Raw genomic sequence first — 23,537 nt, 5'->3', positions numbered from 1 at the left:
TGTAGCTATGAGTTTCACCATTGCACCATTTACTCCATGATGCATTATTAGCACAAAACATGAAACCCCTGTTTCTGTTCCTACATGCAATTCCAGTGTTTCCAAATCGCTGTGCTGTGGCACAGAGGTGTGCCGTGGAAGAATGTCTGGTTTCACCTGATTGGTACTCTAAGCAACCGGCAGTGAGTAACGGACAGAACAATTACATTCTCTTCCACTAGAGGGCAGTACAACTTCTTGCTCCAATTAAATGTATTGCTAACTGCTGGTGAAACAGAAGATGAAGAAGAAATTATATAGTCATGCGCGAGTGAGACAACGCAGTGCAAAATAGCAATAGATTAAAAAAAGAATTTTAAAGTAGTCATTCTAACCTGGGTGCTGGAGAAAATTTCGAGCCAGATTGTTGTTTGATGGTGTGCCATGTGATTTGACATTGTTTTATGGTGTGGGATCTGAAAATCCTGGATTCTAGTCTCTACTTCTCATGCGCTATTTTGCTTTCTGCCTAGGTCAGTCATTACTAAACCCCTCACCTCTGCCCTCTGGTCCCGTTCGCTTTCAGCTTAATCTTTCCCCATACATAGTCTCATCTCAGTCCCATGTCTACTCTGGGACATGGGGATATGGTTCCCAATGGGATTTCTAACCTCTGTAACCCTATGCTCTATCTTTAAGCTCTCCATCATCTCCCTTTCATCATCTTCTTATACTCTCACTGTCCACTGTACATGCTTCATCCCTCATCAGCTATCTGTCTTGCAACCTTTTAAAACTCTACCAAAGCTCTATAACACATAAAGAAAGTTGGCCCAACTGGATAAGTTATAGGTGCTGAATACTTTCTTTACACTTTGCAATTAATTGAAATTTAAATTCCATTCAAGATTCTAATAAGATACTAAGTGTAAATCTCAAAAATGCTTCAAGCTAGTGGAGCCTTTCTGATTAATAAAAGACCAGAGAGGAAGGATTTATATGATCAAGCATACAGTAGGGAAAGTTCTCATCAGATGAAGTGGTGCTAATCCCATGAGCATCTCTAAGTCATTTAAAAAAATCACTCAAAACATCATCTTCCTCTTTCTTGCAGATGTGGAGGGAAGCCTTGAGCGAGGTTATTGCCTTTTGGGTTTTTTTAACCTCACTCTTTTCCACACCGGTCATATCTCACGCTGCTCACAGACGTCGCTGTGTATGATCATGCCACGTCCACACAGGTTGGAGCCCTCATTATCAACACAAGAGCATTACCGGATGCAAAGCCGGTGGCGATGTGCGATGCCTTGACTGACTCACCAATCCTGCTTATCTCAGCACCAACAAGAATTAATGAGTCTCGGGAGCTGACGCTGAAAGACAGGGTAGCGGTCATGTCCGGTTAGGTGCTCTGTTGGCTCTCAGGTGACTGTTTCCTCGCGGCTGCGTGCAGCGGGGCTAGGGGAGGGTCTGTGCTGACGGACGTGGGTTACTGACCTGGTAGCCTGGCTGCCCCTGTGTGGGTCCGGGATGGGCGTGAGGTTCTGGGGGCGCTCCGTCTCTGGGCTGGGACCCGGACCGGGCCTCGGGGGCTTGGGTCCTGGTTGGTGTGTTGCCGGGGTTGTGGGCGGGTGGGTGCATGGAGGCCCAGCCCTGGAGCAGGGTGCCGCCGGTGCGTCGAGCCACCTGGGGGGCTCTTCAACTGGTGGGGGAGATTGTCACATCTTGCAGGAGCTTTCCTCTCCTCAGGAGCTCCCTCTGCAGGAGGGGGAGATACAGGAGAGGTGGAGGAAGATCTCAGCCTGGGTGTTTATTGTCTTATGTAGTCTGGAAGATGAGTGGATGGTGGGGTGGGTGCAGTTTTCCCTGTGGTGGGGTTGGGTGGACTGTCCCGGGCTCTGTGGGGCCGGGCGGCGCTGCTGCACTGGGCCCGGTCTGGATGGGCCTGGGCCCCCTTTCCCTGGCGGGTCGCGGAGTATGGGGGTGCCTACTGGGGTCAGCGGGGGAGCTGGCCCCAGGGAGGGGTCACTTGCCCCTCCCTTCCTTCCCTCCCCATCTCCAGCTGCCTCCCTCTTCCCGCTCCACCACAACCACCCACACATGCAGGGCCTTGGAGTAGGGGTATGTCACCAGGGTGCAGAGGAGGCTACCCCCCCCTCTGTCCCCTTCTGGCTGCCTCTGCCTCAATTTTATCCCACAACTTAGACATTCACATTACTCACACTCTCATTACACATACATATAGGATCTTGGGGGTGGGCACGATACACGGAGTCCAAAGTACCATTAGGGTGTACACCCCACCCCTGGCATCGTTGCCCACCTCTCAATTTTAAATACACGTAGACATTGAGGGCTAGCAGGAGGGACCATGCGCTTACCTGCTGCTCTCTGGCAGGTAGCTCCAAGCCCTCCTGGGTTTTAAATGCACCTTAGAACACACATGCATCAACATTACAATGAGCGGGTGGAGGGAGGTTTGGAGTCTTCTCTCACCCCCACTCTCTGCGACCTGCTGGAGCAGGGGGGCTAGGACTAGGAGGAGGAGTTGGCCGTCCGACTGCGGTCTGGAGTGTGGAGCCTTCCTGCTGCTGCGGAGTCGGGGTGGTCTGCCTCCCCCCACCGCAGGGAAAAGGGAAACACCACCTGGGTCTGGGTGCAGTTCCCCCCTCCAGGGGCGGGGGCACCTAGACCCGGTTTGTAGAGTACGCTTGGGGAGTGTGATCGTGTGTACAACGTCTCTTTATGTCTGTCTCCACGTTGGTTGAGTGTGGAGTAAGTGCATATGAGAGCATGAGGGTGGGAATGGATGTTTGTATCTGTGTGTGCCTGTATGTCTGTGTCTATATGTCAGGTTGGGTGTCAGGCGCCACCTCTCTGGGGACATCTCAGGCCCTCCAAGGTTTGGAGGCCTATCTCCCCCCACCACCACTTCCCCTGCCAGTGGTGGACTCCCTCAGACATCGGTGCGTTGGTGGTTCTTTGTGTCTGGGGATGGGCGTCCAGGTACACACCGGCTCACTCCTTGGCGGCCGCTTATCGGGGCCTGGAGCCTGGGGCTCGCTCAGGCCACTTCGGAGGTGGGGTGCCCCCGGCCTCTCGGCCTGGGGCTCGGTCACTCAGGCGCAGCTGGCTGCCGGCGGAGCTCACGGGCGCGTCACTGCAACTCCCCCTGGCTTCTGCTCCGCGGCTGCTGAGTGAGCCCTCATCTGGGACTCTCCTCAGCTCTTTCCGGGACAGTGGCGCAGCTGCCCCTCTGTTGGTCTTCCTTGGTCTCTTGTGTTCTGGGGGCCTCTGGATGTCTGGAGTTTTGATCTCCTCCACACCTGCTTCACGCCCTGGAGGACGGGGCTGTGGCCCCCCCACACCCTCTAGCAGATTATTACATGAAGGAACCTTTTAAAAAACAAAAAACAAGCGCGTCCATGCTCACAGGTGTACACACGGGTGATCACACCCACAAACTACACCCTTTTTGGCTCCTACCTCAAAGCACACTGTGTTCTGTTGATCTTATGTGCTGCACAATAATGTTTAACATTTAGTATTTACTGTCATATTCCCATATATCATTGTGATGTTGTTTATTCTATTACTCTTGTTCTCTTCTGCTTGCTTTCTTTTTTCTTTCCCAGCAGGTGATCCAGGTGATTGATATATGCTTTTTTTTTTCTCTGCCCGTTCTGTTGGTTTTTGTCTTTTGCCCTTCTCCCCCGTCCCTCTTCTCAGCTGTTTCTCTTTCCCTCTTTCTTTCTCCCCTTCTTTCCCCCAGTCAAGTCTGTCCCGTATTCAGTAATTGAAAATAAAATAAACAAAAAAAAAAAAAAAAAGACAGAAGACAGAGGGGGAAAGACGAGCCTCCTTGTTATCCTGAATCACCAATGTGGAGCGAACTGAAGGACACAATATGTCCCGGTGTCATCTAGGAATAGCATTTCTGCTTAGAGCAGTTCCAGAAAGCACAAGTTGTAATCCGGAGAAGTTTTGGACAGTCGATGCCAAAAACGTCAAGATTAGTGTTATATTAGTGGCACTAAGTAGGTACTTGATCTTCAATTACAGGTTAAGATGAAAATGTTTTAGAAGGTTTCTTCTGCGGTATGAAATTTAAAAATAAAAACAAAAGTCTGCAAGTTTTATCACCCTGCGTGCAGAGCTGGGGCTTAAAAGTGTCCAATTTCAGTTGCTTGAGCTGGAAAACGGAGAAAGCGATGTAAGCGCTTGAGTGCTGGTTTGAACACTTTTCAGCAACACAGTTTAGGTAATTACATATCAGACAATAAAGTTTGCTTTCCACTCTTGTGACTTTAAAAACTGCACTAATGGAGCTACAAAAACTTGCAGCCTAACGTAATCAAAATCTAATTAGTTATAGACACACCAGCACAAACAACACTACATCTGCAGTTTGTAGCTTGACCTTCCATTTATTTAATTATTTGGATTTGTTGCGTTCTAAATACAAGCCCTTGAAAACAGTTTATCTAACAGAGGTTTAGACACTGGTAGAAGATGGAGGAGGAGGTATGGAAAGAAACACCTGAGGCATGAGAATCTGCATCAGAAATTGCGTCTCTTTTTGGAGTCACAACCCAGTCAACATGGTTGAATCAGCACTGGTATACTATGAATCTGTCAATTATGGCATTTCCATACATCTGTATGGTAGTTCAGGCAGTAGGGAGTAAAGACGTTACTGTCACCTCACAGCAAGCAAGTATAGGTTCAAATCTCGGGTTGGCGTCCCCACTGTAGAGGTTTTTACAGTGTTCTCTTACCTTATAGCAGCTGGGGTAGGCTGGTCTAACCCCGAATTGGATAAGAAAGAAAATGGAAGGATGAATGGACACATTTAAATTTCATCTCATTTGTCACATGGTAAACTTCCTTGTCTGGGCTGGTCACAGCTGTTGTTTCTCTGCCTGCTGATATCAGCACTATAAACCTGCAGTTCAAGTCCCTTTGGCTTGATCAGTTTGCCCAGTGGGATAAAAAAAACAGCCATTAAATCGAAAGGTCACCAGTCACCAAAAATACTCCAACCTTTTAGAGTTGTTTTAGATTCTTTCTTAATTTAGGACCTTGTAGATCATGTTTATTAGCAGCCTCGCCATGACCACAGCTATTACTTATTTGCCACAAAGTATTTGACAGTGGAAATATATTTAAAGGGAGTGGAGCTAAAACAGTTTATTTCAGATAGGATGACTAAAGGAGCTGCACCAACACCCAGTTGTAAATAAGGATTATTTTTAAATGTGAATCATGCAAAGCTACTCTAGAATAGAGTACAAGAACACTTATGTGGGGCTTAAAATGAACACGTAATGAATTGCGGGATGATCTCTCTACAGGTACAGGAGCTGGTAGAGGACATAAAGCACTCTCTGGACCTCCGGCTGCAGGAACTTGACTGGATGGATGAAGCCACCAAGGATGCTGCTAGAGCAAAGGTTTGGAGCACTAACTGAGCCTCTGCATCACAAACACGACTTCTGCTAGATCCAATTAGTTTTTGAAAAGGATTCAATTATTTCTTTGCGATTCTTTTCTTTCCGGGACTTTGACTGATTGCTTGTTAGATAGAAGTGTGTGATAGAATACATCTAGGGCTTGACATTGAGAAGTGAGGATTGCCTAATCCGGATCTCTCTGTAGTGCTGATTTAGGGTCTGCACTGGAAGATATCCCTTCTAATACTTTTACAATCTGAAGTTATAATCCTTTTAGAGGGCCATGCTGAATATAAAGAGCTTCCCTGTAATCCTATTACATTGGGTTTGCTTGATTAGCAGATGCTTTTGTGTGTGTGTGTGTGTGTGTGTGTGCGTGCGTGCGTGCGTGCGTGCGTGCGTGCGTGTAGATGTGTGTGTGTGTGCTTGCGTGCTCTGTCAGGGCCTGTGTCCTAAACTAAGTGTGTATGGGTGCTTATTAGTTGCTGTGGGGTGTTTGGTTGTTTGCTCCCCACTTTTTCTTCCCTTCAGCTGTCATTTTCTTTCTCTTCTCACCCAGCTGAAGCACATGATAGTGATGACAGGATACCCAGACTTCCTGCTCGAACCTGAGCTCATTGATCAAGAATATGAAGTGAGTCATCATCATCATCTTTTTCACTCTGCAGCATGCGGTCATCCTTACCACACTTATGCTAATCCAGTTGCCCAGCAGCCTGCTCTACCTCACTCTGTCTTTGTCTTTACAGTTGTTTTTCTATGACACATTATTATGGTATAATTTAGCATAGTAAAGTGCATGTTTATCTTTTTATTTAACATGCAAAATTTCGGTTATTTACTAAATAACAACATAATTTTTAGTTTCAAACAAGTTTTTGACAGGATTCTAAAATATTAACCCTTCTTTTTTTATAACATGCGGTCTGATAAATTTGTTAAGCACTTTGTTAAGCATTATTTTTTATACCAGACTGTAATTATGGATTGTATTGTTGTTTATTTAGATACTTTAACACGGGAGTCTATGGGGACTCGCTCCGTTGAAGTGTCCTTTTAGAGAAACTGCAGTTTTTGGCTTCAGTGTTGGCTTCATTTTTCAGCCCCAGAGTTTTTGAGTTCCTCATCACTTCACATGTGTGAAAGACTTTGTCCACACTATTGTGTGTTCACTTAAAGTAACATCGCTAATGCAAAAATAAAAATAAAAATTAAGCTTTTGAAGAATTCCTTCCTTAAGTAATGTGTTACAATTTAGGATGTCATCAGCAGATAGTGAGCTTAGCATAGGCAACAGCAAGGGGAATAGGAAAGAGCTAGCCTGCTTAATCCAAAGGTAACCAAACTGATTGTCTCCTTTAACGCTCATTAGTATGGTTTATCTTTGTTTTTGTATAGACTAAAACACCAAAATATATGTCAACAATTTCATCCATTATTGAAGTAAGTGAAAGTTCTGTTCCTCAGTCTGCTACCATCATTTTCAACAGATGTGCATTTTTGTCACAAACTCACAGAAGCTCATCTAGCCCTGTGAGACTCAACAAGCAAAAAAAGCAAGCATGAGCAATGGTGTGTTTATTGCCAGTGTAAAGGATGGAGATGTTACAAAGCAAGATACATTACATTTTTTTGCCAAGCGAACAGAATCGGTCTGTGTACAATAAACTACTGCAAGTGCATTTTAATGTCAGGACTGAGGCGCCACTGCAGGAGGAGCAGTACTGCCATGTACTGGAACAAAAATAAGATCCTCCTAGTCAACGCAGACTACCACTATTTATTCATTTTATTTGCCACTATTCGTACAACTTAATTACCCCACAGCATGGCAGACTTTCACAAACAATATAGAAATATTTTACAAATGAAGTTCGGCACAAAGACTGGACTCAGGAAGGAAGAGCACATCTGAAGCTTTAATTAGCAAGTTGCAGTTGAAATGTTTAATCTTTAGAAAACAGCCATTTCCTGGCATCTGGGACATAAAATGGGACTGTGTAATTTTTACGTTTTTGTTGTTGTTTTTTGCCAAATTCAATAATGTAAAACATTTTTATTGACTGAGGTGTTATAGTGTTTGTAGAAAAGCTTGACCTGTTGCATAAAGCTATAGACAGGTGACAAAGGACACGAAGGAAACTGGCCCACAAAATGCTGCCATGTTGGTTCTTTAGAGCTAGAATTGACCATATTTGTGTGCGTATGTGTATGCAAGCTACAACCATAAACTGAATCACAAAAACAAATAAACAAATAGAATTTTATTCACCACAGTGAGAGAACTAATTAATCCCATTAAAATGTTACTAAAGTCTTCAACAGCTTAAAGTGGAGAGGTTTGGGTTTGCAACTGAATAGTTAAATTTGCATGGGACACTTCCTACATAATAATAATAACAATAATAATAAAAATAAATAAATAAATAATACATCTTATTCATAGTCACATTTCGGGACACTCAACGACACTTTATAAGTAATGAAATACCAAAAACCAAAATGACAGCTAGAAAACACCTTAGAAATAAAAGTTGATACATCTCAGAATTGAATAGTCAATAATTCATTAAAAAATAGAATACGCAAACTTAAAATGATGTGTTTTAGGAGTGGCTTTAAAGTTAAGGAGAGAATCAATATTGCAAATGTGAGTTCCAAAGACGAGAGGCCACTCGGCTGAAATCTGTTTGGCCCATGGAAGTCAGAAGGAGTCAGGTGGCATAATGAGAGGTTATATAACAGAGGGGGAGGATATCAGAAACATAAAGGAGTGGTGATGATTAGGTCAGATCAGCGAGATACAGAAGTGCAAGATTATGGAAAAACGTGAAGGTAAGGCATGGAATCGCAGCATTAATTTCGGTATTTTATAGGTGAAGCTGTTGGAGGACAGAGGTAATAATGGTCTGTGGAATTGGTTCTGGTAATGACAAAAGCAGCTGAACCAATGTTCATCCTGTTAAAGTATATGTAGAAGTTTGTGTGGCAAACTAGAGAGGATACAATTACAGTAATCAATACAAGATGTAACCAGCACATATACGAAAATAGCAGTACTGTTAGCTATAAGGGATGATACTTGATTAATATTATGCATGTGCTATTGAAAACAACACCTAAACTCTTAACCGATTGAAGAATTTGAACATTTTATTGTCAGTGCTCAACCGGTCCTTCTCTGGATGCACAGCATCTGGACATTTATATGATTTTCAGATCTGTCTCATACTTTTTTGAGCTTGTTATCAGCTGCTAACTCACAAATTTTCCCCTTCTAACGGTACGTTTTGATTGCCACTGGTGAACAGCTGCAGTCATGACTGTGTTTGATAGACCCTGTATTTCATCATAGAAATACAAGTGATCAGTGGCCATTTTCTCTAAAGAGACGAGATTTCAGCTTTCTTCTTCAGCTATTTGTCTAAAAAGGGCTTAATAGACTAGTGGTTTACACATTCACCTAACACTGCCTGATTCAACCGTGGGAAGAGACACAAATTCTTTAGGGTTTGCATCAGAAAGGGCACCTGGCATTATAGTCAAACCTGTAGCACTGCCCACTGTGGAAACCCAAAAGTAGCTTTTGTGTCTTATGTCACAAATGGTAAAAGATGGAAGAATCTGATGGGCATGTTTCCAAAAATGTGATTTTATTATTGATTCATAATGTAATGAAAGTGTTCTCATTCTGACTCATTTCATATGTTTGCTGTGCAGTTCGACGTGGACGAGAAGGCCTACTTCAAGAACATCCTCAACAGCATCAAGTTCAACATCAAGCTGTCTGTCAGGAAAATTCACGAAAAAGTGGACAAAACAGCGTGAGTGTCACAATTTCACTAGCACAGACACTGAGCTGCACCGGTTCACTGACAAGCACTGCGAGCAATTAAACAAGGCTCTCAGTGGATGCTGCAGTTCACCGACCGAGAGTGTGTTTCCGACATGGCAGACATCCTGTACATGTGTCCCCATGAATCCCTTTCTAGTTGGACACATTTGTTGACGTGCCTGTAAATTAAAGCAACAGATACCAGTCGACGCACACAGCTGCAGAAAATCCATTTGATTTACTTATCTGCAGCAGCCAGGCAGGAGAAAAGTGCTGTGGGACATGCAACTCATTTTTCTAAAATACAGCCCCGTATGCCTGAATTGAATGCCTCTCTGCTATGACAACACATTACAGTCACATTAGTATTCCAAGGTGCTCAAAACAACTGTATCATTAGCCAACACTCAACGCCCTGAAGAGTTAAATCACACACTCCCTCCTCGCCTTATCATCCAAAAAGTGAACCTTTCATCACTCACTCGGTCTTGTCGCGGTGAAATAAAAAAGGAAGAAAGAAAGAAATACTACTTATTTTCATTGTGTTTGTCTCCCCTCAATCTCTGTGCAGTCCACACGCAGCCATCATTCTCTCACTCCTAGAACAAGGGCATCTCACACTTTCAGCGTTAGTCATTTGTGGGATTTCGTGACAATCGATTGGACTGGCTTTAAGTGGATTACCATAAAGGAACTGTCCGTGTTTTCATATGCAGAAAGGAGCTTTAGCCGTGGGACCCCACACACTGAATACTTCTCACCAGGGGGTTTAGAGAGAGACACACACACACAGAGGTGTTTTTGGATTCTGTTCCAGATCTGGGTGTGTTTTCAGTGGTGATTTCAGTGTGTGTGTGTGTGTGTGTGTGTGTGTGTGTGTGTGTGTGTGTGTGTGTGTGTGTGTGTGTGATAGAGAGAGAGGAATCCCTTCTGTAAAACCCTGTTTGTTTGACTGTTTTTTTTCTCCTCAGGTGGCTTCTCCCCCCACAGGCGCTTAATGCCTACTACCTCCCTAACAAGAACCAAATGGGTGAGTGTGTGCCTTAACAGTGTATGTGCTGATATTTCTGTATTCTCTGTCATCTGTTTCCTCACACACACACACACACACACACACACACAGACAAACGCAATCCTTCCTCCATTTCCATTCTGCACCACGACGTGGACTGCGCATTAGTTACACACAATTACACCATGTTGCCGTCTGTTTCCAACAAGCCAAATACGATGGCCGCGAGAAGAAGGGAGGGGGGAAAAAATCCACCTCCTCATATCATATTCCCTCTCATCGCTCACTTTCTACTTCGATCTCCACCTCACATACCTAATACCCCCCTGGAGGAAAAACAAGCAGTAACACCTTCCCGAGTTTTAACAAATCTAGCCTTGCCATGTCACCCCTCCCTCCCCCTCATTTTCTCCCAAGATTGGCCCGCTGCTGGCGTCTGCCTGCCTGCTGGATTAAATCTCTTGCAGAAAAATCAATGGCCCGCTCGCAAGCTGATGCTGGAGGACAGGAGGATTCAGACAAACACAGTCATCAGGACCTAGACAAATTTTTGATTTCTCTTTCTTATTGCTCCGCTTAATCCAGTCCGCCGTCAGCTCTTCCTCTTCTTCCCCAGTATTTCTTTTCATCCAGTTTGCTCTTCTATCAAAAATAACGTTGGCCTTTTTAATTGCACGTGTGACTCTTTGGCTTCCTTTACGCCGCATGGAGACAGATCAGCGGTTTAATTAAAAGTTCCTATTTAACACTCGTATATACACTGGTGTTCAAAGAAAATTGTAATTGCCATCCTAAGTGTATGCTAATGTTTCTCACAGATTGCATCAGATAAGATTGACATACGTAGGTGATGATGTAATATTGCATCAGCTGCTTCTTTGAGCCACATAAGCTCACAAAGGGTTGCAGTCATCGGCAGTGAACTTTTCATTTTGTTTTCCATTAACCACAGCAGTTTGGGAGCTTCTGACACCACTTCAGTTGTATTGACGTGGAAATGTTATGCTTAGCAAAACTGTTGTGTAAAGGTTGTAAAACTGATTAATTGCAAGATATATTTAAGAACACTGTTTATAGGGCCTGTTATTGAATTCAATAAGTCTTTTGTTTAAAGTACTATTTTGGTGCTAGTTAAAAACGTATAACTTACTCTCCAGAAAGGTGGTGATAGTGTTCCACGCAATCAAGGTTGACTGACCATCGTTTCTTGGTTGATCGAAAGGTCCAAAATGAAAGTTATGCTCATGTACCACCAGCACCTGCTCGATGTCTTTCTTGAACTTTCTGAGCAAAGGATTTTTTTTGATGCAAGAATTGCACATCTTTTTAATGTTTGAACAAAATAAATCAAACAAATGTTATTGCTTAAGAAAAGATTCCACAGCCTACCAGTCTCTACTAGGTCATAAGGATGGCAGTTACTGGATGTAATCATGATAAATAAGATACCAAAAAATTATTCAAATAATGATGATAAACTACATGAAGACTGCTCTGTCTGCACACTGCTGAGAAAGGATATGCAGAGTTGTTTGAATCTGATCCTCATGCGGAAATGTGCCTAAAAACCTGAAAGTTCCATTCTGCCTGGTTTTAATTAAATACTAGATTATTATTGAAGAGCAGGGACTAATCCAACCACATCCAACCACCAGCTGAAGAGTTTCAGGACGGACCCAAAGTTTTGGCACAGTTTTGGCTCATCCACCCATCTCAATGACACATTCTTTCAATCCAAATAAATAAATGTTCCAACAATCACAAATCCCACAGCCAAAACACGTTTTTCAGCATTAAATTTAGCATTCAACTTCATAATGCAAACCTTAGCATTTGTAGGACTTTTTTAAATATTCTCCAAAATTTTGTGCTGTGAAAGAGGAACAATACACATCCAATAAGGCCAGCCACAAAAAATATTAATGTCCCCAGCTTTCAGTCTCAAAACTCACACTTTGCCTCTTCATTAAATGCTGACAGTGGCCTTTTCACACTAAAAGAGATTCTGGTTCTGGTGTAGAGCGTTAGTAAATCTGGCCCGTGAACTTTTTTTTCAGTTGACTTCTTTAAATATTTGTAGGGAGCTACCCATGCAGCCAAGACACATGCAGCCAATCAAGATATTTTTAAAGTGAGCCAATAGATTAGCAGCATTTAAGAGTGTTAGCCAAATTATAGAATTGAACACAAGCTGTGGAGCTCCACAAATCACTTTGATGTAGTTTTGCTTTTCCTCTCACAGATTTGTACTGTAAAAAATCCAATCTCTGGCAAAATGCAGCAATTAAACTTTGTAAGTGTGTAAAATTAATGTCTGGCTCTTAAACTGCTATTTATTAATGTTGACTTTAATAAATAGCAAGCAATACATGGTATACAGAAATTTTAAACATGTGACACAGTTATTAAGTTCAATATGCAGATAGGTCAGGCTCTCATGGTAAATAATGTTTTGTGTTATTCTGCTCATAGTACAAGTCAACTGTAACACAGATTTCAGGTTTACACAGTGGAGTAGTTTATAATAACGCAGTCCACCTCGGGAGGAATCCTGCACTCATCCTGAGCTGTCAGATAGATTTGTAGCTCTGACGTTAACTCTGTGAAAAGCTGTAGGAGTCCAGACCAGTGAGTGTGTAAGGGAGAGAGATGGCATCAAAGTTAAAGAAAGAGCAGGAAACTATAGGAAACTATCCTACAGGAAAAAATGAGAAAGAGAGAGAAGACAGTGCCAGGGAGGAGAGAGGTGTAAGCAGTATGTAACTGATGAAGATGGTAAATCGCATTACTTCATGTTCTCAACTAAGTCTGTAATTAAACAAATAGCACTACACCTGTGGCTGTGATATATTAACTGGCATCTGCAGACTACTTGTTTATCTAGGAGAGACAGTTGTCTTTATGCACAAAATAACAATATTGTTGTCGAGAGTAATACTAAAAATAAAATGTTTTGGAATCCAGGGTTCCTGCTGCTTTGTGGGGATTTTGAACAATAAAATTGAGAAAGATATTGTTTATTAGGTGGGCAAACCTAACCTTAAAGTAACCTTGTTAACAAAACAACTTTTCTTAATAGGTTTATATTTAGAAAGGGATCTATTTTTAGCTTATCCTTCTAAAGGACCAATAGCTTATGGTGATTGTGCACCCATCAATAGTTCACAAGAATCGTTACTCCTCCTACAGTATTGGTCAGATTTGCACACAGTGATCACCTGGTCATCACCCAAATTGTCCTCAATGCCAGGGACATATTTTCTCTTCTACAGGTGCTTTTTCATTTTCACAAGAATCAATACTCTTCATACAGTATTGGTCAGATTTTTGTAAAGTCAGATGAAGTAGTCCTGGATATGATTGTTTGCGAGCCTTTGACCACTCAGTGGATTAACGCTCTCTCCAGCCAATGACAACAACGCTTATCACTTTCTTTTTGTACTTTCAGGACCTTTAGAGAACACAGACAACATGACGCTTAACATCCTGTAAACAGCCTGTCAAACACAATCTGATACATCAAGATTTAAGGCTGGATTAAATTCAAAGATTGACAGCTCTAAAGGGCGCCAGGAGCTGCCATTTGAAATCTCTTTTGGACTTCTAGAGATGACAGTGTTTTTAACAAACTGAATGTTTTTTGAAGAGTGTATGAAAATGTGGAAAAGTTCAAGAGATTAGAGACTTTGGTGAATCCAGTTTATTTTCTGGTAGAGGCAACAACTTGCTTCTAATGAGACTGGTTTCTACATTGCTTCTGCGGGTTTGCTCAGATTTTACAGCTGTGGTCAGATGTTTACATGCATTCATCACAGGCATAAATATCCTGTGTCCTCTGTGGATTAGAGAAAATCCTAAATAAATGCAAACTTGTGCATCCAAATCTTGTTTTTTGAAGCCATCTGTGTTCTACAGTTAATAATGATTTTATGCAAACTTATTATCACAGCTGTACATTTGGGCAAATAGAGGTAATTTCTGTAACTGTCCTCTGCAGCAACTGTATTATTAGGTTCTAGATCAGGGCTGTCAAACTCACTTTACATCGTGAGCAACATCTACCTCACTTTGATCTTTAACGGGGCAGATCCATGAAATTGCCCTTTCTGTCAGCGTAAAGAAGTTTAACCACACACTTGGGCCCTGGGATATTTTAATGTAAGAACAAGAAAAAGGCACAAGTCTTTGGGTTTAAATTGTAGAAATAAAGGTGTAAAATTACAAAAAAATCAGATAATTATTGTACACAGTAATTGTTATTGAATTACAATAATAATTTTTTAATTCACAGAAAATATCTTGTTTGTTTTGTTTTATTTTTTTTTTACTGTCGACACATTGTTAAAAATAGACATTTCAATAGCAAATTGTGAAAAAAGGAACTCTCAATTGTTCATTTTTTACTCAGTTACTTTAGTGTTGTATGAATGTTCACGGAGAACAAATCAGTATGAAAAGTTGTAAAACTTATGGACATGTATGACTGTCGAGGAAGCTGTTGAGAGTGGCAAATTAGAGTTTCTTCTGTTCTAGATAGTTCTGTGTATTGACATATTTATATTAATACCCTGGGCATGGCAGGTATAAAGGTTCAGTGTTTTCCATTTCCTTCAAGCAGTTTTTCTTTCTAAACGAGTCTCTATTCTATCAAGTGGCTAATTAGCTTAGCTTAGCTTATAAAATTAGTTTAGCTTTTGGTTTTAGCATATCAGAATTTTAAATGACTGCCTTCGTGTTGCTTTTTTTTTATCTCTTACAGTCTTTCCTGCTGGAATCCTTCAACCCACTCTTTACAACCCAGAGTTTCCACAGTAAGTAGCTCTCTTATGCCTTCTGCCTTTTCCCTGCTGCTGTCTGCAGGGAGCCAACAACATCCCCACGGCCACAACAAGGTCATTGAAGCCTGCGTTACTCCGGGAAGCCTCTGCTTCCCCTCCAGTCCCACCACACCTGATTAAACCAATTTAACTACCCACCAAGAGCTCAATTACTGAACAAGGTCCCGCTAATGGAACAGGTGTCATTTAGAGGTCACCTAAATTTGAGCCCATTGAGTAATATGATGGTGCATGAAAGCAGACAGCCTCCCCGTCTCTCTCTATAAGTCCTTTTTTCTCAGTTGTTTTTAAAATTATGAAGTTGCATTTTTCTTAAAGGATCAGGCAGTTTTGTATGTTTTAGACAGTTAAAAATTAATACTGTATATTTAATGATTTTCGGCTTTTCAAATGTGGTCAGACACACAACTCCTTCTATGAGCATTTAAGCCCCAGCCACCTCCTGGTCTGTCTTTTGTTCAGCCAATCAGAAGAAAATCTATTTTAAAGTTGGAGACACTACAATAGCTTATTACAGTCAGTGGATGGTGTAAAGGCCTGTGGCGGTTTTGAGACAAACAGGAATTACTTTGAACTGCTATTTTAAGCTATTTTACAGACCAAGAATAAAAGCTGAAATGAACATAACAGAATCTAAGTTTGATTTGTTTGGATTAACTAACCAATTAGAAAAAGTTTTGGAATTAAAGAAATATAATTGTTCACGGTGGTGGCAAAGCAGTCAAAAGTAAGCTTTAACTCTCCACAAGTAGTTTTTCATACAGTACTCATGTGAATTAGAACTAAACTATTGCCTGGAAGGAGGGAAATCAATCCAGAGAGTTTCAGTGTGGTCATAAAGAAAGCATTGCAGTGCGGCACTGAGGCAAGAGTGGGTAAACAGCTATTTTTCCACTCAACACTCAACTCTCTTTGTTAACCAAAGCAGCAACTCACTGCCGCCACTACTGAGCAGCATTTCGAGCAGATACATACAATACAGTCCAAGTAGCTACACCTGCTGCATTCATACAGCTCCTCTGAATAAACACACACACACACTCACAAATATGGGCTAATTGGACCTAACGGTTGGTGTGCCCAACATTAGCTAACATTTCTATGTCTTCATTAGGGGTGATCACTACTACTTCCACTACCTGCTCCCATGCATGCTAATCAATATTAATTAATGATTGTAGGAGAGCGAGCGTGTGAGTGTGTGTGCACCTGTCACCGTGAAGTTATTACTGCAGTAGCCCTAACCTCCCATAAACTCTCCCTATTTCTCTCACACACACACTTACACACACACACACACCGCTCTCCACTATCACGTCAAGTATAATGAAGCTTCAATCAGCCAGTTAGTTTAGCGAGGGAGTTGAGCCCAGTGTGAGGCAGCGTATCGACTAGCTGTCAGAAAGTCATTTTCAGATGTAGCCATGTGAATAGCCCCGAGTCTGCCCTCTCATCGCTCTCCATTTCTGCATGTGCTGCAAAGACACCTCACCCCAGCCAAGGGTGAGGGTGAAGGAGAGGTGAAGCGACCTGCTGCCTTCACAGTGCAGCTAAAGGTCCCAGCGCTTATTGTTTCCTCACGTCAAGCTAAAATTTGATGTTTTCTAATCAATTGAGCAAGGCAAATGTGATAGATAGCAATCTGAACCAAATTAGATCTCAAGTGCATCTGTTTTTCTTTTTTTACCTAGCTTGGCTGAGCAGATTTCCTAAGGAGGACAACGGGACAAGGGAACAGAGAGAAAGGGCTAAATAGCTGACTTTAATGAGACTTTAAATCAATCAAAAGGCACAAAGCCTTGTTCTAAAGTCGCGGGAATGTACATACTGTCCAGACTTTGGACATCTGTAATACCAAGTTCAAACTAGAACATTTTCACCTGAACAGATTTCCAGTTGCACGGAGTTCCATGGGTTGTAAATAAATGGATACAGTGGCACAACCCAGCCTTGGTGCCTGTAGTCTAGAAAGGTTTCTCTAGTGACTGAGCTAAGCGGGAACATGGGGTCAGGGCCAGTGAGCAGTGGACTGCACAACCCAACTGTGTCAAATTCAATTTCCAAATGATACAAAATGGTTATAGCATAACAGTAACACTAGTACTTGACCATTAACATATCCAGTCTCCCCCCCCCCCCCCCCCCCCCCAAGATTTAGCTTCCAGTAGCTTCACACTAAGCTAGGTTTTTCAGGTTTACCACTTATTTAAAAAACAGATATAAAACTACCATCTTCAGCCAAAACAGTATACTTTCCAAAGGACCCACCAACTTTGGTGAGCACCGTTCTCACAATTCAGCTGGAGAACAATAGTGACTACAAAAACAGTGGATGAAGTCAGCAAAATGACAGCAAATCTTAAGTTTTCTACCATTTATCAGTTTGGATTGTGTTCAGTTGCAAACAGTCCGATAAAGAATGTTTATACATATACAGTGTACAGTGTAATATCCAGGGAGCTGTCAATATCAAGAAAGTTTGAGTTTGTGTAAGGTTCATCTTTCTCCTTCCAACTCAGGTCTCTGAATTATGGAGGAATAGGAGCAATTATCGGTCATGAGCTGACACATGGATACGATGACTGGGGTAAGAATCACAAACCTTTCACCCATTACCCACTGCAATAAGATCTGAACATCTATAGTTTTTTTCCCCATTTGTGTTACCATCATTGCATTGATAAGTTCAGTTTTACTGAAAAAGGTTCTGTGATTTATTTTTATATATATAATTTATTACATTTCTATTGGGCAGATGTGCAGCAAAGACTATTTTGAGGCACAATCTTTAACTTTGGTTTCCAGTCAAATGCGCTGCCCTGTGAGATCCACAGAAAAAAAAAGCAAAGCTCCTCTTCCAGATTGTCCACCATCAATTGTAAAAGTACAAATGTAATTTGGCAGGACCGTTTGTTCTGTTGGCTCATGAACAGGATACATCAACCACTATCAACTCCACATCTTTCAGTGTTTTGCCACTAATGGCTTGGGCATGCTGGGCAGATCTTTGGACTGTGAAGGAAAGTTGCAGGTTGTGTTGTCTTCATGCTAACACTCGCCCTTTTGCCCCTCATCTTAGTGATGCAATGGTTCATGTCCCTAGGGGGCCAGTACGACCGCCATGGTAACCTCAAACAGTGGTGGACCGAAGAGTCCTACAAAAAGTTCCAGAAGAAGGCCGAATGTATTGTCAAGCTCTACGATAACTTCACTGTTTATAGTCAGAGGGTGGGCTTTCACACACACACTTTTCGAGTCGCTACTTGTGCATACAATTTTTACAGTAGTACGACATATGTGTTTTTGATTTTAGGTTTATATAGAAAGTTAGTGTCCTTCTGTGATTTGATGCACCTTGATTTGTTAACTCTGATCAATGCTACTTTTGTTGTCTGAGCAGAGCTATGATTACTGTATCTAAAGAAGTGCTCTGCCAATTTTAGAGACAGTATGAATCTGTAACTGACCTAAGTCAGGTCTAAGAAAATAATCTAGAGCCAGTGTATAAGGATTTACAAGTTTTGAATAAAAAAACATCACTAACTATTGAAATGGTAGCAAGACAGTTGACATAAGATTAATGATATCTCAGATGTCAAAAAGTCAAAAACTTGGTTTCTGCTACTTCACTTTTGACCATTTTATTTTTAATCCATGTCTCTCCAGCCTATCAGCTTTAAAGAATACGAACTTTAATGGTCTCGTAACATGTTACTAGGTATATTGCCTTGTGAAACACCTAATATTAATAGCACTTTATTTATGTACTTTTTTCAAATGTAAAGAATCAGACTGACATTTTGAAAACTGCATTTATCCATTTTAACGCGAAGAGTTAAAGATTGATACCACTTTAACATCTGTAATTTAAATATGAAGTTTGGCCTAGCGGATGATTAGCTTACAGTATGTGGCTTAGTTCAAGCTAAGCAAAGGGAAAGAACTGGGTTCATGACTCTCCACACATGTAGGCCACGTAGGAACCAAACAATTATAAAATAACCAAATTAGTGCTCTTTAGAGCTCCTGCATGGGTATTTTTTTTAGTTAGGGATAGCATGACGCTAGCTGCTACCCCACCTTTTTCCAGACATTTGGCTAAGCTTAGCTCAGTTTCCTGGGTTCCTGGAGCCTATAGATACATGCAAAGATATGACAGATAAGATTTATTTTTAATCTCAAGTGATGTAATTGGAACAAAAAATTTACTTCCTAAAAGCAAATATGTTTCTGTGAAATGGTACAAGCTGTAAAAACAAAACCAAAAAAATAAAAAAAATAAAAAACTGTATTTCTACAGCTGAATAACTGCATCCCTTATGTACATGACATACTGTAAAGTGTTTTACGACTTACCTTTGTGTGTAGGTGAACGGCCGTCTGACACTGGGAGAAAACATAGCAGATATGGGAGGGCTGAAACTGTCATACTATGTAAGTTCCGACTGATACGATCATTCTTCAAATTTGGTCACTGTGTGGCTCCGAGAAATCTAGAAATTAGAATTCACTCTTTTAGTAGGCAACCCATGAGTCTCTGCTCTGTCTCAAAATCCGCCTCTCTTTATTCTTCATAACCACTGTGCTTTGTTTGCATTAAAATAAAGAGCAGAAGTGCCCCTGAATCACGATAAAAGACAAACAATTTGATTTGAATTCCTTTTTACTTGAATACTTGCATGTGTGTTTTCTCAGATAGTGGAAAATCCAGGGTGCGGCATAATTAATTTTCATTTTGAGCAGCCCACATTGAAATAAGGAGTGTTTTGTGCACACAGATACAAAAGTTAAAAGGAAGCACATGAAGGCTTTTAAAATAAGTAAATGGTGATACTGAATGCACCAGTAGGGTCATAATTCCTGTTAGTTGAGTCAGCTGGTTAGACTGATGGAAGTAAACATAATGACTGTTTTATTAGAGGTCCTGTTTGGTTTTGGTTCATATTTAAACTTAAAAATATATACTGTTTAAGACACAAGTTGAGCAGCTACCATCACACTCTCCTTCTCTCTCTGCCCAGGCATATCAGAAGTGGGTGAGGGAACATGGTCCAGAGAGACCCCTGCCTGGCCTCAAATACACCCATGAACAGCTGCTCTTTATTGCCTTTGCACAGGTACACCAAAGTCCTCTCCACAGAATTCACACCAGCGTATTTCATTACATTTACATATTAAATCCTTCCGCTGCCCTCCTCAGCTGGAGCTGCAGATCACAGAGGGCAGGTAGGAGCTAATGCTTCTAACATTAGCTGATGGCAGCATTAACTTTTGGAGGGATCCAAAACAGCAAAAGTGTTGATGACAGTACAGTGTCTCTGAGCGCCATACCACCCATGTTCCTCGTAACTGTTATGACTCATCGTTGAAATTCATGGATTAATGTAACAGAGGCAAAATCTAGACACGCTTAATAACGCAACATGCAGTGTTTTAGGACATTTTTCAAAAGCTCTTGCCACAGGGAAGTGATTTGAAAGTCGTGTTATGGGTTTAGATTTGTTTGAAATGTCGTGTGTGTGTGTGTGTATCTGTGTGTGTGTGTGTCTGTGTGTGTGTCTGGAGTGAATAACAGGCATAATTTTTCGCCTGAGGCAATTCAACCACCTCAACCAAAATGAATGTGGTCAAGTTTTTGAATCTGCACAGCAGGCCAACAAACAAGCTTTTTCACTTATCAAAGAACTTGTAGCAAATATCAGGCTGCATATAATGTATTTTTAAGGGTTGCTTCTACTTTTTGGTAAACAAAATGACAAAATTATGTTTGTTTCACTCAAAGTGATGTCCTTAAATTGAGTTGCTTAAAAAATTGGATTTGTTTAATTTCATGTGTGTTTAAATAGGACATATAGACCTCACCTCTATACTATCCAGTATTGTCTGATCAGTTCAAATTTTGGCAAGGATTCATTTTATTACCAGTTCTTTGCCAGAAATTGTTAATATTTGACATTACAATATGCTGCCAGATCCCTATAGTAAGTAAAGGATGAATGTAGAACTTCAGTAACCTATTTCATTTAAAGTAAGTATTATAAAATTAACTTGAATTATTGAAAGTTGCTTAGCAGGGTAACGATTCCTCAAGAATCCCACAGGGCCAAATATTTAAAAACATTTCCATGACTATATATTCATTGTATACATTTACGTTTGTATGCATTGCAAAAGCATGAAGATTTGTTAATTTGGGATTCTAAATTGCGATAGGTCTAGTGATGAGTGTTAATCTTTTGTCTGTTTAGCTGTGTTGTCTAACACATGGACTGGCAAGTTGCTCAGGATAGACTAGAGGAAGAAGAGAAGTATTTATGCAGTCGAGCTGGAACTGACTTTAACCACAATGGATACAGCTGAGACATTTAATTTAGAGTTCATAACTTGACACGGAGCTCTGGGTAATTTTACCTCATCTGGGTATTTTAATAAAACTGTCTAAGATGCAATGCTCCCTCTAATTTTTCATGTGTCTGAGTGAACACACAAACTCCCTTGGACCACTGTGAGCAACATTAGACGTGTGCACTGTGGTCACGCCAGCATCGAATCCATCCAAGTTACATCGTTTATTTAAATAATCAAATTACAGCATTTATGTTAGACTACTTTTAATTAACTGCTTTAGCCCACTTACAATGAAAATTGAAAAAAAATCCTGTTCATGACCTGTGTAGTATGTTAACACTATTGGAAGTAAAATTAACTTGAACTCCAAATTTGAAAACACAACTTTCTTTCTTTTTTCTTTTTTTTTTTATAAAGCTCTGACTTGTATTATGAGTATGAGTCTGTGGTCTGGGAGAGAGTCCTGTAACTCTGTCTGCAAAATACATTATATAATGACCAATGTTGTGCAATTACTTATATATTTACTTCTTCAAAAAAGTAACTGAGTTATGCTAACAACAAAAAAGTAACTGCTTTATGCTAACAACAAAGTATTTTGCAGCTGTTTACCTAAAAATGCAGCCAAGGCGTTTTCTTTTTTGTTTGTTTTTTAAATAAACATTTCAAACTATTTACAGAACAACCAGGTGTTCTGCATCAAATTTGATGCCACACAAATCATTTGTGCCACTCCAAAAATAATTTCTGTCCACTATGAGATAAAGGAGAACATCACAAGCCTGATACCTGCAGGCCTGACAACAGGAGATGTATCACTGCTGTAGCACCTGTAACATTCATTGTTCTGACACACACAACAAAACTATTGACTACACTGCACACTAACTACACAAGATTTGCGCTAAACATCACAAATCCCTCACATCTCAAAACACCACCGTCACTCCTAAAACTTCCCCCTTTCCTAAACAGCTAAATGCCATGTTGCCATATAATTTTTTGATTGGTCGACATGGTACTTTTTTCGACGAATAGGAAAGGGTGGGGTTTTTTGGTTTTGTTAACATAACTCTGGTTTTACGTATAAAGTCCACACTTTTTCTGTCAATTGTTCCGTCTGTCCTGTTCACATCTCCAATGGTTGTACACGCTGTCGTTAACGTGGCTTCGCTCCACATCAGCCACGCCGCTTTGCTAGCTAAAACACCGGCACATAAAGACGCTGTCATAGCCTGTCAGCCCGTTAGCTGCGTATATACGAATGTGAATCGCATTATTGGCTGGACTATGGGATAAGGTGGCATCGTTCTAATCCCATATGGGAGCAGCCAGTCACTTAATGACTAACACTGCAAAACAGAATTGTTAAAGTTTTAATTTTAATTTCATTTCAGGTTAGATTTTTTTTTTGAGCGCAACACAGATTTTCTGTGCGCAGAGACCGTGCCAGCAGTGCACAGTTGCGCGCGCAGCTTAGAGGGAACATTGCTCAGATGTGTTGAAGGGAATTATTCTCGTAAAACTGCTAACAGCTCCAATTAACTACAGGGAGCTCCAGCTGCTTTTTATAAGGGCTCCTGAAAAGATCAGGAAGTAGACGTTCATCTGAAAAGTACCTGCTTTAGCTCTTAAAACAAAAAGCACTGCACTTCCCTCTGAAACGTTTTGTGGTAGAAGTATTTAGTATTTTTTTAAAAAAAGAAATAATAGGTAACTCAAAATAGTATTTAATGCAAGTCACTTCCTCAAATGGGAGAAAGAGAATATATTCAGCACAGGCTGTCCCACTTCAACTAAAGTGCAATGTTCTCTTTTCAGAATTGGTGTATGAAGAGAAGATCTCAGTCCATCTACTTGCAACTGCTAACTGACAAACATGCACCAGAGCACTACAGGTACTGTGAAACACACCTGGATGCTGGCCACTGACATACCAGAGGGAGAGATGGGGAATGTTGGTGTGGGTAATGTGGGTACGATGCAGTGCAGCTCAACTTGCCAGTTTGAACTACCTCAGAATAGGCACAATGAGGCTGGTTACATTACCTTTCTTAAGCTTTTCTTCATTT

The 23,537-nt window shown here is 41.1% G+C and overlaps 1 protein-coding gene across 4 annotated transcripts in view; it reads left to right on the top strand.

Annotated features, from left to right (window-relative positions):
• ecel1 (endothelin converting enzyme-like 1) overlaps positions 1-23,537 on the top strand; it is a 55,921-nt gene that overhangs the window by 30,793 nt on the left and 1,591 nt on the right. For 3 of the 4 annotated variants that reach the window (XM_085244956.1, XM_085244955.1, XM_085244954.1), the window contains 10 exons: positions 5,334-5,432; positions 5,992-6,066; positions 9,153-9,256; positions 10,239-10,297; positions 15,039-15,090; positions 17,637-17,704; positions 18,221-18,345; positions 19,486-19,551; positions 20,139-20,234; positions 23,287-23,363. In XM_085244956.1, the coding sequence (XP_085101082.1) occupies positions 5,334-5,432; positions 5,992-6,066; positions 9,153-9,256; positions 10,239-10,297; positions 15,039-15,090; positions 17,637-17,704; positions 18,221-18,345; positions 19,486-19,551; positions 20,139-20,234; positions 23,287-23,363 (821 nt within the window). The remainder of the gene's footprint in view (positions 1-5,333; positions 5,433-5,991; positions 6,067-9,152; positions 9,257-10,238; positions 10,298-15,038; positions 15,091-17,636; positions 17,705-18,220; positions 18,346-19,485; positions 19,552-20,138; positions 20,235-23,286; positions 23,364-23,537) is intronic. The other variant, XM_085244957.1, reaches the window with a different exon arrangement.

Source organism: Mchenga conophoros, linkage group LG14 (assembly GCF_057382185.1).
Source record: "Mchenga conophoros isolate Kocher_MC1m ecotype Shallow Benthic linkage group LG14, M_conophoros_male_GT1.1, whole genome shotgun sequence".
Taxonomy (NCBI): domain Eukaryota; kingdom Metazoa; phylum Chordata; class Actinopteri; order Cichliformes; family Cichlidae; genus Mchenga; species Mchenga conophoros.
This window is presented reverse-complemented; position numbering and strand designations above follow the sequence as displayed.